The sequence below is a fragment of the Coptis chinensis genome, chromosome 5 (assembly GCF_015680905.1).
Source record: "Coptis chinensis isolate HL-2020 chromosome 5, ASM1568090v1, whole genome shotgun sequence".
Classification (NCBI taxonomy): Eukaryota; Viridiplantae; Streptophyta; class Magnoliopsida; order Ranunculales; family Ranunculaceae; genus Coptis; species Coptis chinensis.
This window is the reverse complement of record NC_141460.1, coordinates 58,125,014-58,139,685: the sequence shown is the minus strand read 5'-3', so window position 1 is coordinate 58,139,685 and position 14,672 is coordinate 58,125,014. Positions and strand designations below refer to the sequence as shown.

Here is a 14,672-nt window from a genome sequence, read left to right as displayed (position 1 = left end):
AAGAAAAAGCGACTCGTATGATGCATAAGTACTTGGCAACTAAGGGAGCCTTTTCATTTTGTGGTTCAGGATATTAGTTTGTAATTTTCTAATTTTCAAATTGAAGTATCTTAAACTCTAGCTTGTATAATAGTTTTCTTAGATTTCCGGTGATTTAGCAATCACCACCTCTCATCTTACTAATAACAAATCACTAAAACAAATTGATTGTTTCCATATCCTCAAATAATATACTACTCCCCCTTGAAAAGATTTATCACGTGAACGTGTTCTTCGATGAATTGATTAATACAAAGAAAATTATCTTTCAAGAAAAGTCTTTCACCTACTTAGAATACTCCCCCAAATATCTTCTCTTTTTCTAGAGTGATTATTTGTATACATACAAAATATACTTATTCAAATCCAACATGAATAGCAGAAAAGATCATATCATTATATGTCTTTTGTCAACGTGAACATGTCATAGTGTTAACGTTAGATTGAGTGGGTAAAATGAGTAATGGCCATTAATTAATTTTCAATTTTGAGTAATCTAACAATCAAATGGATGGAAGAAGAGTGTGCATTTCAAATAACATTCTCCTTCCAAATTTGAAGCTTCTAACACGCACCTAGAATTTGCAATAAAATGCTCAAATACTCCATCTTATTCCACCTCTTGCTTTTTTATAGTAGACTTATCTATTATCAATGTTAAAACAAAGTTCAGATAAAAAAATAGTACATACCAAAAACTTCTTCCAATATTGCACTAATGTTGAAAGGGTTAAAGTTTGATGGTATCAATAAAATCCCATAAAAATTAGTATAACAATAATTCATATAGACAATCTTCACTCTTTTGGACCAAAGAATTATTAGTTGCATTAGATTTCCATGCATCCATCAAATATCAGTATAACACTCTTAAAAAAATTTAAGCTTTGATACATTTTACTCCAAATCATTTAAAATTCTTAACCAAAAAACGTTTGGGTGGCGATCTCTGTAACCAAATGACAATCTTTGTGATTGTAGTAGTAGTGGTAGAAATGGTACCTTCTTAAACATCACAACCTTCCTCTAACTTTACAGTCTCAGGCACGATACCTATTTTATACCGGGTCGATGTTAGAGGTTCCTTACTATTAACTTCATGCTGTCTCACCAGAAATAAGCTCCAAATAAAGCAACAGGGAGCTTCCATGGCTGGCCAAACATGACAGGAACCGATTCCCATGGTAGATCGCAAATTGTAAAAGTTTGTAAGACTCGTACAACTCACCTTTCACTCTCTCTTTTTAACACTATTTCAAATATAATCACATGGCCTATTTTGTGATTCCATGGTCCAACAACATCTTCTCCCCTCCAAATGGATCTCTTGGTTAATAAAACTTGTGGTGTCAATTCCTAGTTCATGTCTCTTCTCTTAAAGGCTAGATGTCTCTTACGGAGTTGAGGGACCAGAGCTGGTTGCGTCAATTCCTAGTCCATGCTCTTCTTTTCAAAGCTAGATGTCTCTTGTGCAGTTGACTGAGTTGAGGGTCACCTCATGCTACCTTTATACTACTGGAAAATGCCTGCTTCTGTTCTTAGGATCCAAGTTCCTTTGTTGTAAAACCGAAGTACAACCACTTCAATTCTTCCATTCACTTTCCTGCCAAACAGCTTAGGAAATCAATGAGAAATATTCGTTGTGTTACCTCTTTTACCAAAAATCCTATGCAATCGATCTTAGATTATGTCTTCAAAGAACTAACGACTATTGGCTTGTCACAAAAAAGACTTACAATAAGCATTTGACTTTACAACAAGCTTGATAACAAAGCTCTGAACGACCTCCTTATTCTCTACGTTTTCATATAATTGGCCATAAATACAATACAACTCAGGGTAGAAGTCAATCTTCAGTACAATAATCTAAGACACCCCCATATGTCAAGCTAGACAGGAGAAGACTGAAGGAGGCCTACCTCTTGTGTCGCGTCATAGAAGTATTTTGAGTTCATTGAGATGATACATAAGCTGTGGGGGAGAAAGAAATATACAGCAAGGAATGCAATGACTCCTAAATCTGCCTCTTCACCTATAGCAGGCTGAGGAGGATTTCTCCAGTATTTCTGACAGGCACACCAGAGGCAGTACAAGCTTGCTATAATGAGAATGAGCTTAAGAGATTGTCTTGTCCGCATTTTAATGGACTTAATGTCCTTCACTCTGTATCAAAAAATACCACAATTTGATCAGATATGAGTTGCAAGTGATATTACTATCTAATATTAGTGAACATAAAATTTTGTTAGTACAGAAACAATGCTAGATATGACCCATACTGCCACAGTGCCACATGATTACAAAACAAACTCAACCTGGAAATGGGATATTGAGACCTTGTTACAGTGGTCTTCTGGCACAATAACTGTCCAAAACACGTGAACTGAAGAAAAGAAACGCACACAACTTATGATAAAGGCAGTACCTGTTGATATAAATGAAACCTCCTACCAAGGAAGTGCACAAGAACCCAACCACAACAACAGAATCTGGGTTGACAGGAGCTCGGCCTTTCCACCAACCAGTGCTCAATATCCACAAGTACATTGACGAGTGCCCATTTTCCTGTACCATTTACAATTATTACTTAGTTTCAATCTTCAAACTTCACAAGCAACACTAGGCACTAGCAACTAAAACCTAAATGCTAACCACTAATATTAGGTGAAATAGATTTTAGGATATATTTTACCAAATTAAAGAAAATTTCAAACTCGAGTTTTTAAACCATATCAACATCTAGAGTTTCTCGCATATTTATTTAACCTAACTAAAAACTATGATCTGTAGTTCAATTTTCGTAACAATTTTTCTCGGAGTCTTTATCCTTTGAAATGATCAGGTCAAAAGTCTTATCTCTAGCTAAATAGATATCCTACGAGTTTTATTCTTGTTTCTATTTCTACTATTCCTGATACCAATCATCATATACAAAGTTCTTAACTTAAGAGTTACAACTTTTTTTTCTTTTTCGGTCATAAGTATGTTTTATCAAAGGTAGGCCCAAAGAGGCCACACCAATCAAAGTTCTGATGTGAGAGAGGACCTTCACCATCAGTGATACATGGAAACAAGGAACCTATATTAACTCAAAGTCACAGGAGCTTAAAAAGATGCCCATCCTACAACACTCCATAATGAGTCTCTTAAATATTATGAGCATCCAACTTAAAACAAATTGGTGATGAGTGGAATGCCCCAGGATTCATATATTGAATAGCTAGGCTTTAGACTCCCAATTTGTGATTAATAATCTCAACATGCCTCCTTACATGTGGCATGACTTAAGCTTAAGCCTAACATGTGGATTTTGATCACTAGGTGACGCGGAGTACAAATGGGCTCTTTGGGCCGAAGAAATAGCCTGCTCTAATACCATATTGAAGATGGGCATCCAACTCAAAACCAATTGGTGATGAGTGGAGTGACCCCGGGATTTATATACTTATTGGCTAGACTTTAGACTCCCAACTTGGGATTAATAACCTCAACAGAGTCAAACAACTGGAACCCACTTGAGAGAAGATCATGCCAAAATTGAGAACCAGATTTTTAATCACATAGTTACTTCTTTCCTTGGTTACCGACATCCAGTACCATAAGAATGCTTCACTTCTATGGAAACATTGCCAACAGTGGATACCTTGTTTCTGAAAATTCGGTTACTTCTCGTATTCCACAATACCCAAATGAGTTAAATGACAGCACAAGGCATGACCTTCCACAATTTCACCCCAAAAGCACTTCCTCTAATCTTCGGCTACCGAAATAACCATTGTTCCAATGCGAGGAGTAATGTGCTGCATAAATTCAGTCCACAGTTCTACAGAAAAAGAACAATTCTGAGATAGATGGTTGTCTCGTGCAAGATACCACACAAGGAGCAGACTGGTGTGATGTCGTTGCCCCTATTATCAGCCTCCAAGGACTGAGACCAGAAAAACAGTCTAAACTTCAATGGTATGGGAACTCTCCAGATCATTTAAAGGGGAATACAGACACACTAAATGGTTGAACATTATTTTCTTCAGTGAGAAACTCCACAGAAAAAAGCTAACTGAGATTATAATGTTCTTTGTCCATCGCCAACACCATGAATCTTGCTGACTAGAAAGAACAATGCTTCCCAACACAACAGTAAGATCAGTATAATGCTGCAATTCCCAATCAGTACATCGTGACTTCCAAACCACCTTCTTCTTTGGGAGAAACACACCTTCATCCAAGACAAAAGGTGAAACTTCCTTTTCTCCTCCTTGGTCCCCACAAGAAACCTCTAGCCTTCTGTCCAATTCTCTTTGCCACATTAACCATTAAGGTTACAAAGACATAATAAATGGGCAGATTTGGAAGATTTGTACTAGTTAAGTCTCATACCTTTAGATAGGAAATTACACTGCCGCCCCACAGACCTCCTTTAGTTCTTTCAATAGCTTCAGTTACCTGATCCCACACCCCTTTATTCTCGTAAGATTCCCCAAGGGCAGTCCCAACTAGCGACAAGGGAGAGAACCCATGCCACAACCCATAGTTTTAGTTAATTCCTCCATGTTCTCGCCCTTTGCAACTTCAAAGAGATTTGTCTCTAACATTTATTTTCAGAATTGATGCTGCCTAAAAAAGCAGTAGGATGATGACCAAGAGCTGAGACACTGAAGCATCAAGCATCCAACAGCAACAATGTCTCGTCAGCAAACTCTAGAATAGCAACTTCTGGACTGTTCGAAGACATTCCAAAATCGCTTATGTAGTGAATATCTATGGCCTTAGAGACTAACAAACTAAGAGCTTCCATAACTATGATAAACAAAAAGGGGTTACAGGATCTCCCTGCCTTAAATCCCAACGACTTTGAAGAATCCCATCTGTTTTTCACAAGAACTGAAAAGGAGGCTGGAAAATATACAAGTTCATACCCAACTTTTAAATTTTTCCCTGAAATCCCATTCTTGTGAAGAGGTACTCCAGAAAATCCCAGTTGATATGATCATACGCCTTTGTGATGTCCACTTTACAAAGCAGTCCATTCATTTTGATTTTGAGAATTGGCAATAAGAGATTGTCTAAAATCTGTCTTCCGCCAACAAAACCACCTTGGCGACACGACAGATTGGATGGTAGAACACCCCCTTCGTCTAGTAGCCAACACCTTAGAGATATCAACTTATGAATACCACCAACCAAGCTAATGGGCCTGTAATCTTTTAGAGATAAATTTACCCTGCTTCTTAGGAATGAGGTTTACTTATCCTTCCAATCTACAGACGCTGATTCCTAAAGTTCATGTACCACAGCCATAAAGTCATCTTTGAATATCAGCCAATATTTCCTGAATTCAAGCATTGGAAAACCATCAGGCCCTGGTGCACTATTACTTTAAGGCTTAACCCATTAATCACGGCCAGGACCTCATTTTCATCCATGGGAAAATCTAAAGTTTGAATCCACTTGCTTGTTCCATAGATGAACTTGAACTCCATGCCATCCATCTCAGGTTTCACAAGTGGGTCTTCCGAGTACAAAGACTCAGAAAAGTCCGCAATATGACCTTTGATAAAACTCACATCGCTTACCACTTTGCCGCTAATCACCCACTTATAAGTAGAGTTTACTCTGCTCCTTGCAGTAGAGTTTACTGATGAAAAAAAAATCAGGTGCTCTAATCCTCTTCTTTAACGTACCCATCTCTAGATTTCAGTTTTCAACTGATTTCTTCCTTCCATATAAGAGTGTGAATATCACTTTTGAGGCAAGCCCTGTGCACCTCTTCATCTTGAGAGGGAGAGGAGCTCTCTTCTTTCCTGTCTAGCTCATCAATCTCTTTAGCTTTGGACTTTATAGCAAAATCTACTCTCTCGGATGCTTCCGTTTTCAAATCCTCTACATGTTCTTTAGTTCTCTAAACTTGCACTACCAGACATAACAGGAGCTCACTCAAAAGCTAACGAAGGCAGCCACTCTTGAATTTGCTGCACCAGTTCATCTTCAAATCACTTAAGTTCGAAGCAGAAAGGCAAGGGACCTCTTGTGAACTGACTACAATCCAGCACAATGACCCAATGGTCGGACGCATATTTGGGATAGGCAACATACTTTGCTTGCGAAAACTGTTTGTGCCATTCTGCCGTAGCAAGGAACAGGTCGAGTCTACTCATACTATGACTATCAGCCCATGTTTACAGATACCCATTCAAAGGATAATCTATCAATCCATTTCTAGAAATGATATCATCAAAAAAACGTTTCATATTCTGCTCCCTCCACTTCTTTCATGGCTAAACCTGATCAGATGAAAGTCTCCAATATAATTACACACCAAGGTAGATCTGACCATATCCTAACATTCTCCAATTCATCTAAGAAATGAATTTGACAGCCACCTTTACTTGGTCCATAACTCCATATACCCCTGTCAACAAAATTTGTATTCCAAGCAAACATAAGCCCTCCTGACAGACCTATTGCTGGAAAATATATAAACTCCCATGGCTGCGTCCACAATTCTGTAAGTGTTAGTTTTTGTTACACTCCAAATTTGGTATCCTGTGGCAAGATGATAACTGGTTTATCGTTCCTTTTCATCAACCGGATGATGTTACACGTCTCATTGCTACCTAGACCCACTAAGTTCCACGAGACCATCTTAATCAACATGATTAACCTCATTGACCCCATGCTTAGCAATTCTATTTCCCCTAGGACCTCGCAACACGATGTGCCATTCCCAGCTTGAATATTGTTAACTTTGCATAGTTATCTGAATAGCAGTTGCAGACCGTCTTTGACCTATCGAGTGGAGACACCCAGGTCTCCTGACCGAGGCACTACCATGGATTTAATCCAGGTCCCTTGCAATATAACTTATGTTGTCATACGCAGCACGCTAACATGGGTTTCAAAGGCTAGTTTTTATCTGTTTTGCGGCATTGTGGCAGGGCGAAAGACTAACTACTTTGAATCAAATCACCTTACATATAGTCTGATTCATCTCGTTCCATCAATATCAACATTTCCCTGCCGCAAACTGCTTGGGGTTACGATGACGAATTGTATTCCTTTATATGCTTCAAATTAAGCCATTGTTTCAAAATTTCCCAAACTTACTCACCACCTTAACTTGTGTCCTCTGGCCATTCTGTGTCTATTTTGGAATCAACCCATACATACCTTTGGCAATCTACTTGTAACTGAAACACTTAGCAACCCATAAACTTCCAATGTAGAGCATGCCTAGGAAAAATTAACTGACGGTGACATTATGTATGACTGCCTTGTTCAAGAATTGACTAATTGTGAAATTTCAAGGAAAAGAAAATGCTGACCTCAAACAAGTGATCCAAGAAAAAATGAGATAAAGAACCTGCAGCCACCAACAGCAAGCATTGCATTCTGTTGAGAGGGACCTGCAGCACTCAATCCAGAAACAACAAAATGATGTATACTCAAAGTGGGCACTCAGCAAATAGTTACAAAATATCGAAACTTACCCCAGAAAAGGAATCAAGAACACCTCTTTGAAGACAAATTCTAGAAGCCCAACTATAGAAAAAGCACAAAGGGGCACCAAGGATGAAGATATAGTAAAAAGGGTCATGTATAGAATTCATAATAAGAGACCCCAAGTCTTGAGCTACACCTAAAGTTGAAGTTAACCATTCAGAGAAAGAACCCAAGTCTGGTCCTAAAAATGCGTTTATTGCATAAATGATACAGTGCTGTGGGCTGAATCTTCCATTTGAGAGGTTCATCAGAGCTAACCCACTTCCCAAGGCGTACATAGTATGAGGACCTGGCCCAGGCATCTCTCTCTCTCTCTCTCTCTGTGCGTGTGTGTTCAGAGTTCAGACAATAGAGTCAATCATGAGTTGACTTTGCTGTTAGAAAGCAGTTAGAAGTTAGAACCTTGTACAGTTGTACGTACATCTGTTTTTGGAAAAGTTAAAAATGGCTGCGTCTATTTGCAGCCACAATGGCTGCACAAATTGAGCGATCCAGCCCATGGGCTCGGAAGCATTCCTCTGGGAATAAAATGGCTAAGGCCCTTTACGTGTTTGCTCTGTCCAGCCACTAAATAAGTAAATGATAAATAAGCCCATCGACAAATGATTTTTTGAATGCTCTTAAATGTACAATAGTTGGTTTTTTGTTGATTTTCATCGCCAAAGTATTGTGATCAGGTCTAATAGGCGAGTTTTTGTTCATTGATTGGGTTGGACTCAATACTCAAATGTAATTTTTGGTGCTTATTACCACAAATATGATCGAATTTTGGATTCCAATCCGGATAAAATAAGCTAAACGAAGTAATGTAGTTTAAAATTCAACATGGCTAAAGACTACAATGGAGTAGAAGTGTAGAATGACATTTGTGGTTGGATATTCTGAGGAATATGCCGTTTGGTAAGGATTACTTGAGAATGGCTGGAAAATCACTAGAACATATCTACACCCATAATCTTAAAAATGGGGCTCCGACACTAACAAGGCAAAATTTTGTTACTTAGGCCCTTGTTCGAGGTCACCTTGCTTTAACATTTTTTGGCGCCTCTTGAATCAAGAGTATCAGGTAAGCTAATCTCATAACTTTCCCTTTGAAACTTGACTGCCACATTGATGAAAAGCTGGCTAAGCAGTATTGGACAAAATTTAGTACTGAATCTATGCATGTTTATAGCCTTGAGGACAAAAATTGGATGGGCATGTCAAAGATGTATAGTGGTCCTACTGTCCTAGAACCCAGAATAGTAAAGCCATACGGAAGAACATTCCTTCACAATCAAACTTTGATATGCCAATTTGACGAGTCATTTTCATATTCTGACATCGAAGGGTGAAAGACTCGAACAACATAGCCAACACTGTAAGCAGCTACTGCTAGACTATTCTAGGGATTTCTTGATAGTCAGATAGTAGTGTGGCAACTTGTGTTTAAGCGGACGACTAGCAAAAGTACTGATCTTTCAGAATTTGAAATTCACAAATTATCTTGTTTTTATGAAAAATATGCTAGCCCAAACAACCATCCAGGGAAACAAATAAAGTTAAGACAATTAGACAAGCATCACAACTACCGATTACTAGAATCTATCAGCTGTTGGAGTTATAGAAATCATTAAAACTTCTACTGAAAGATCCAGCTCAACCAGAAGATGCAACGTGCTAGAGTCCATACAAACATAATTATGATGCGCGAACACTGCTGAGCTTTTACAGTTCTAAAGCACAAGTCAAGCTGGGAGCTGAGAAATCATAGTGAGATGAACAGCGCACTTATGATGAAGAACACAGCTTAACTATATGATGAAGCAGAAGCACGTGAAGACGCAAGAATACAGCTTCTTGTAAAATTGAGAGAAAAAACAGATTTTGACAAACTTTGCGCCCGAAGATTGAACATGTAATGTTGGAACACGACCAAACTACAGAGCCTTTGTTATTTCAGTATGTGCACAAGCTGACAAAGCTTAAAGAGCAACACTAGTGTGAAGCTCAATTGGAGAGGAACCCAAGTGATGCATATTTCGACAGGTAATTCAATCTTCCGGGATGAGCAACACACAGTAGTGTGGCATGCGAAGCACAATTGGAGACAAAACCAACCCAAGTGAAGCCTGTTTCGACATGTTATTCAATCTGGGAAAACACAAGTAGGGCGACAAATAGATGAAGTGAAGCAGAGGTTCCCAAACCCATGTGGCAGTAAGCAGTAGCCATTTATCACAATGACACCTCAAAACAAACACAAAGGTATATGTAAGATCATCTAGAAACTTAAAAACCCTTAAAGATAATGATAAAAAGTTGTGCACATACTAATTAATAAGTATAAGAGTTGCAATATTACAATATTAAAGCAGCTTCTTAATAGATAACCTAGCTGAGGGGCCAGAACACCCCTTTTGGCAGCTAAAACATTTTTTTAGAAGCCACTTACCATGCCTGAAATCAATGTCAACAACTTACCAGCAAAATTTCAAGCAGCTACAGAAAGTAGAAAGACAAAAGTTTTTCCTTCAAACCAACTCTAGAAGGACCATAATACAGCATAGATGCACTAGTTGCATAAAGAAATTCTGCTTCAGCTTTCAGCTCCTGCTCCTCCGTTGATCTCTGCAGAAAGGAATACGTACTATGAGGGAATATTCAGACCAACAAAAAGGTACTCATGACAGGTACAACAGAATAACAAATATAGAAGTTACAACAAATACAGCATCCAATAAATAAATTATCTGACCCATTATATTAATATGAAATGACAAAAAACCCAAAACAGATATCATTCTCACATTGACTAAATGACACTCCCCCCCCTAAAATAAATAAATAAGTAAAAATGTCACACAGCTATTCAGATAATAGGCATTGAAGAAAAGAGCCATTACATACCCATTCACATAAGCTGAATCATGATGAGCACGGCGAGGTGGGGGTGACCTGCTATAGCTACGGCCACGGCGAGGTGGGGGTGATATGCTGCGACGTCTGGGAGACTTCTTTCCATGTGGACTAGGAGTCCTACAACAAGTTTAGGTTTGAAATATAAAAATGGGGCTTCACATACATTACTGCTCATAAAAAGCTCAAGAAATAGCATGTCTAAGCTGCACTGTAATCAGCCTCAAATCAATCAGCAAATAGAAATAATTGCATCATAGTAGGATAAAATAGCATTAAAAAAAGATTATGGAATTTGCTTCAAATTTCATTTTATTTTAAATAATAAACAGTTATACAGTTAATTTCCCCAGGACAGTTGAGATACCAAATGATGGGAAGGAAATGAGAGATGGTCATCTACAAATGATATCTCTTTTTTTCTTTTTAATAGATAAAAGTATCTCATTCACCATCACTCATCCAACAGATTGAGCTTTAAAGCATAAAAAGCATTGGCCAACTTACAAAAATAATTAAGATTACATGTATGCAGTAGCACAAATCAGCTTGATGTTGCACTTGCTGGAAAAACCATTCTATTTGCTGTTATTCTGTTCTATTGGTAGTTTCCTATTTAAGCTACACTTAGATTACAAATAGTTTAAGAATTAGAAATAGGGTTTTCTACATAAACAGTTGTAAACTATAAACAAGACAGACTTCATGTTTCATTGCATTAAATTATTGAGGTTATTTCTTCTCTTTAAACCCTAGTTTTTTGGTACTTCACAAGTGTCATTAATTTTATTCGGTGTTCTTCATCGAAGTTGCTTCCGCCTTTGATTTACATCATCACTACTAAGTCTATGTTACATGGACACACCATATTTCAAAAATAATCTGTGTCGGATACGTATCCACGTGTCCATATCGGACACACACGGACACATATTGTGTGTGATATACCTTAGTTTTTGATATTTCGCCGTGTCACACTCCGTATCCGTGTCGGATATGGACACATGTGTCCGTGTCAATGTAACTTAGCTACTAACATTAGTAATAATAAGTGGATGGTCAAGTCGCTGTAATAGATAATCCCCCCCCCCCACCCCACACACACCCTGACAAACATATTAAATGACGACAACACACTGTAATGCAAAGTATTCGAATCCTTCAATCCTAATAAAAGTATTTCTCTAAATGGCAAAATGGCACTGTGGTTATAAAAGAAATACACCTGCGGCCATAACTGGGGCTTCTACGGCGTCGTGGACTTGGGCTTCGACGTCGTCCACTACCCATGCCTCGTGAACCAATACGCAAGCGACATTCTCGTGCGAAATGACCAGCTTCACCACACTCATAACACTTGTCCTCGCCGCCACCATCACGATCACGCCCACGCCCACGTCCACCGCCCCCACCACCACCACCACGACCTCCACCCCCACCTTTAGAGTTATGAGAGAGCTCCACACGCCAGCCATTCTTCCCTATCAAGACCAAATCATGGATAAAATACAAGTTATTGAGGTGCAGCTAAGTAACTAACACATGAACTATGACAAGAAAAGCTCATGTAGATAATGAAATCAAATATCAGCCAGTGTGCTAAAAATAAATTAACCAATGGCAAAGAAGACCATGCAAGCACAAATGTAGGCACCAGGTAACAGCCAATTTTACTTGACAATATTAAAATTTATGGACTTGTCCAAATTGATTGTTTTGATATGCATGCAATCCCAAGTCCATGTATAATCTCAGCCATTAGAATCAGCAGGTGCGCTAAAACAATCAACAGTTAGCAAAGAAGACCATGCACAGACAAAAGTAGGTACTAGGTAACAACCAATTTTACTTGATATTACAAACATTTATGGACTTGTCCAGATTGATTATTTCTTGTACTTTTTCTTTTGGTAAAGGGGTTCATGTAAAATTTCATATAGTCAACGAGCCTCAAATTCACACGACTCATACCTCATCAACTGGTTGATGACTTTAACCCAAACCGGGATGATTACAACAATTCCTACAAAAATGAAAAATGTAGGATCATATGATCAAGACACCCTGAAACGAATTAAAACATGGTTCACCAATTCATTGTGCATCATGCACCTAGAGAAATCGCACAGAATATCTCCTTTTTCTAGGACCAACTAAATTGTTAATTATGAATAACAGCAAAAAACCGTAAATTGAAACAGGCGCACAACCACCTGTCTCATAAATTAACTTTTGCAAGGTCACTACATGTCAATTAAAATAACGGAAACACTATCAATTTCCATTTAGGCAATACTACAAGTTGAGCAGAGAGGAGGATAGTCCTAAGTTTTGTTTTGTTTTTTTACCGGTAGGAATATACTCCTAAAGTACTAAGTATATCAGCTACCGGACCAGTATAAAGAACCTTGTGATGGGTTTCATTCTCTCATACAAAAGTAATAATGAAAGCAAACTTATGTGTTCATTGATAATACGTTTAGAGTTGTGGTCTAACCAAAATACAGTTTTTCACAGAAAACACCAGATCAATATAAAAAAGAAGGCATCAGTAACAAGTTGTTTACCTTAAAAAATACAAATTAATCACCAAAGTCAACCCCAAAAAGGACATTGTACTGTGCTACAAGCTGATTTCATATGGACCAAAAAAACTAAACATATATGTATATTAATAACAACAAAATCATTACCATCCAATGCACGTATGGCATCTAGTGCATCTCTGCGATCATCAAACTCCACAAACGCATAGCCTGGTGGCTTTCGAGCAACCCACACACTGCATTTAAGACAAAGAGTCTGTTTTTAAAGAAGGCATGACATAAAAACTGTTATGCAAGATTATCTAACAAAGCCAAACTAACACAATTAAAAAGATTTACCTTCGAATGACACCATAGACACGAAAATCATCTTCGAGTTCTCTTTCAGTAACTCTTGGATCCACATTTCCAACATAAATTCGTGCCATCACTGGAATTGATCTGTTATATAAAAACAAAATATAAAAATGAAGACAAGAGATTCAAATTTAAAAGATTTGATTACTTACATTTTGAGATTGCGGAAACTTATTTAGGGTTTAGAAAAACCCTGAAACGAGCGATTTGATCGAGGAAACAGAAATTAATGAGTTTGACCTTATTAGTTTCAAATCGAATGGGCTTTTTACCGGTCCATTGGGTCGAATTATGATGATCCATCATCTTATAAATGATTTTCTAGGACTCCCGACTCCGTGGCATCCCAAATTATATTCAGTTTTCTAGCTTTATGCCCCCCCCCCTCCAGAAATTAGGCCAATTAGCTTTACCTCCCCCTCCAAGTTTTTTCATCTAGAAGTTTACCCCCCCAAGATCACACCACATCCAAGTCAACTGTTATTTTTTTGGTCAATACATGTAAAAAGACTTCATTGCCCTTTGTCCTTTTAATAATTTTCTAGTTATACCCCTCAGAACTTAGGCTAATTAACTTTATCCCCCCAGTTTTTTCATCTAGAAGTTTACCCCCCAGAACTTAGGTCAATTAACTTTACCCCCCCTAGTTCTTTCATTTAGAGGTTTAGCCCCCTAAAACCACAACACATCCAAGTCAACTGAGTTTGACCATATTATTTTTGGTCAATACAAATGAAAAGACTATAATGCCCTTTTTTAAGTATAATTACATAAATACCCTGTGACTTTGGCAAATACAAAATTCAAATTCAAATCATCTAGGACACATGTCACGATCTTGTGAACTATATTCGACAGCTATACACCATCACTACCATCTAGGGGTTCAAACGGATAGGTTCGGATTCGGATATGGCTATATCCGAATCCGAATCCGAAAATTTATACTGATATCCGAACCCGTATCCGAATCCGACGAAGATTAAAAAATTTATCCGAATCCAATTTCGGATATCCGAATCGGATATCGGATAATATCTGATTCGAAAATTAAAATTTTATTTGCTTTGAATAATTCATTTTACCACTATAAAAACTAGTATAAATATATATATTTATCATTTATTATTATTATTTTGTTATTACAATTTTATATTATTAGTTTATGATTTTATATAATATTTTATACAATAAAAAATAAAAAAATAAATTATATATTTTATATATTTTGTTATATACCAATCCTTATCAAATGACATCTACACCCTTAGAGTGGTGTATGACTGTCGGATAGAGTTCACAAGATCATGACATGTGTCCTAGATGATTTGA

At 37.6% G+C, this 14,672-nt stretch overlaps 2 protein-coding genes across 3 annotated transcripts; both read right to left on the bottom strand.

Moving 5' to 3' along the window:
- Nucleotides 1-842: 842 nt before the first annotated feature.
- Nucleotides 843-7,966, bottom strand: LOC147498117 (uncharacterized). Of its 2 annotated transcripts, XM_086560273.1 has the most exons (5): nucleotides 7,527-7,966; nucleotides 7,362-7,442; nucleotides 2,465-2,604; nucleotides 1,959-2,202; nucleotides 843-1,642 (listed from the first exon to the last, which is right to left on the bottom strand). In XM_086560273.1, the coding sequence occupies exons 1-5, from the start codon at nucleotides 7,839-7,841 to the stop codon at nucleotides 1,622-1,624; spliced, it is 801 nt and encodes a 266-aa protein (XP_086416399.1). In that variant the 5' UTR covers nucleotides 7,842-7,966; the 3' UTR covers nucleotides 843-1,621. The 2 variants fall into 2 exon arrangements, with proteins under 2 accessions (XP_086416399.1, XP_086416398.1); XM_086560272.1 differs by lacking the exon at nucleotides 843-1,642 and having other exon boundaries at nucleotides 1,704-2,202.
- A 1,861-nt stretch (nucleotides 7,967-9,827) lies between these two features.
- Nucleotides 9,828-13,726, bottom strand: LOC147498116 (serine/arginine-rich splicing factor RSZ21-like). The gene is made up of 6 exons (XM_086560271.1): nucleotides 13,493-13,726; nucleotides 13,323-13,424; nucleotides 13,131-13,219; nucleotides 11,663-11,918; nucleotides 10,429-10,557; nucleotides 9,828-10,149 (listed from the first exon to the last, which is right to left on the bottom strand). Exons 2-6 carry the CDS (start codon nucleotides 13,409-13,411, stop codon nucleotides 10,125-10,127), a joined length of 588 nt encoding a protein of 195 aa, XP_086416397.1. The 5' UTR covers nucleotides 13,412-13,424; nucleotides 13,493-13,726; the 3' UTR covers nucleotides 9,828-10,124.
- Nucleotides 13,727-14,672: the final 946 nt, after the last annotated feature.

What these genes read in the sequence shown, in the direction of transcription:
- LOC147498117 (XM_086560272.1), bottom strand. Translation starts at nt 7,841, where the DNA reads ATGCCTGGGCCAGGTCCTCATACTATGTACGCCTTGGGAAGTGGGTTA. An exon ending in TTCTTGATTCCTTTTCTGGG is followed by an intron (nt 7,443 to 7,526) that starts GTAAGTTTCGAT and finishes TGAGTGCTGCAG; the next exon opens with GTCCCTCTCAACAGAATGCA. An exon ending in GGTTTCATTTATATCAACAG is followed by an intron (nt 2,203 to 2,464) that starts GTACTGCCTTTA and finishes TTTTTGATACAG; the next exon opens with AGTGAAGGACATTAAGTCCA.
- LOC147498116 (XM_086560271.1), bottom strand. Translation starts at nt 13,411, where the DNA reads ATGGCACGAATTTATGTTGGAAATGTGGATCCAAGAGTTACTGAAAGA. An exon ending in GTCTATGGTGTCATTCGAAG is followed by an intron (nt 13,220 to 13,322) that starts GTAAATCTTTTT and finishes TCTTAAATGCAG; the next exon opens with TGTGTGGGTTGCTCGAAAGC. An exon ending in TGCCATACGTGCATTGGATG is followed by an intron (nt 11,919 to 13,130) that starts GTAATGATTTTG and finishes TGGTCTTGATAG; the next exon opens with GGAAGAATGGCTGGCGTGTG.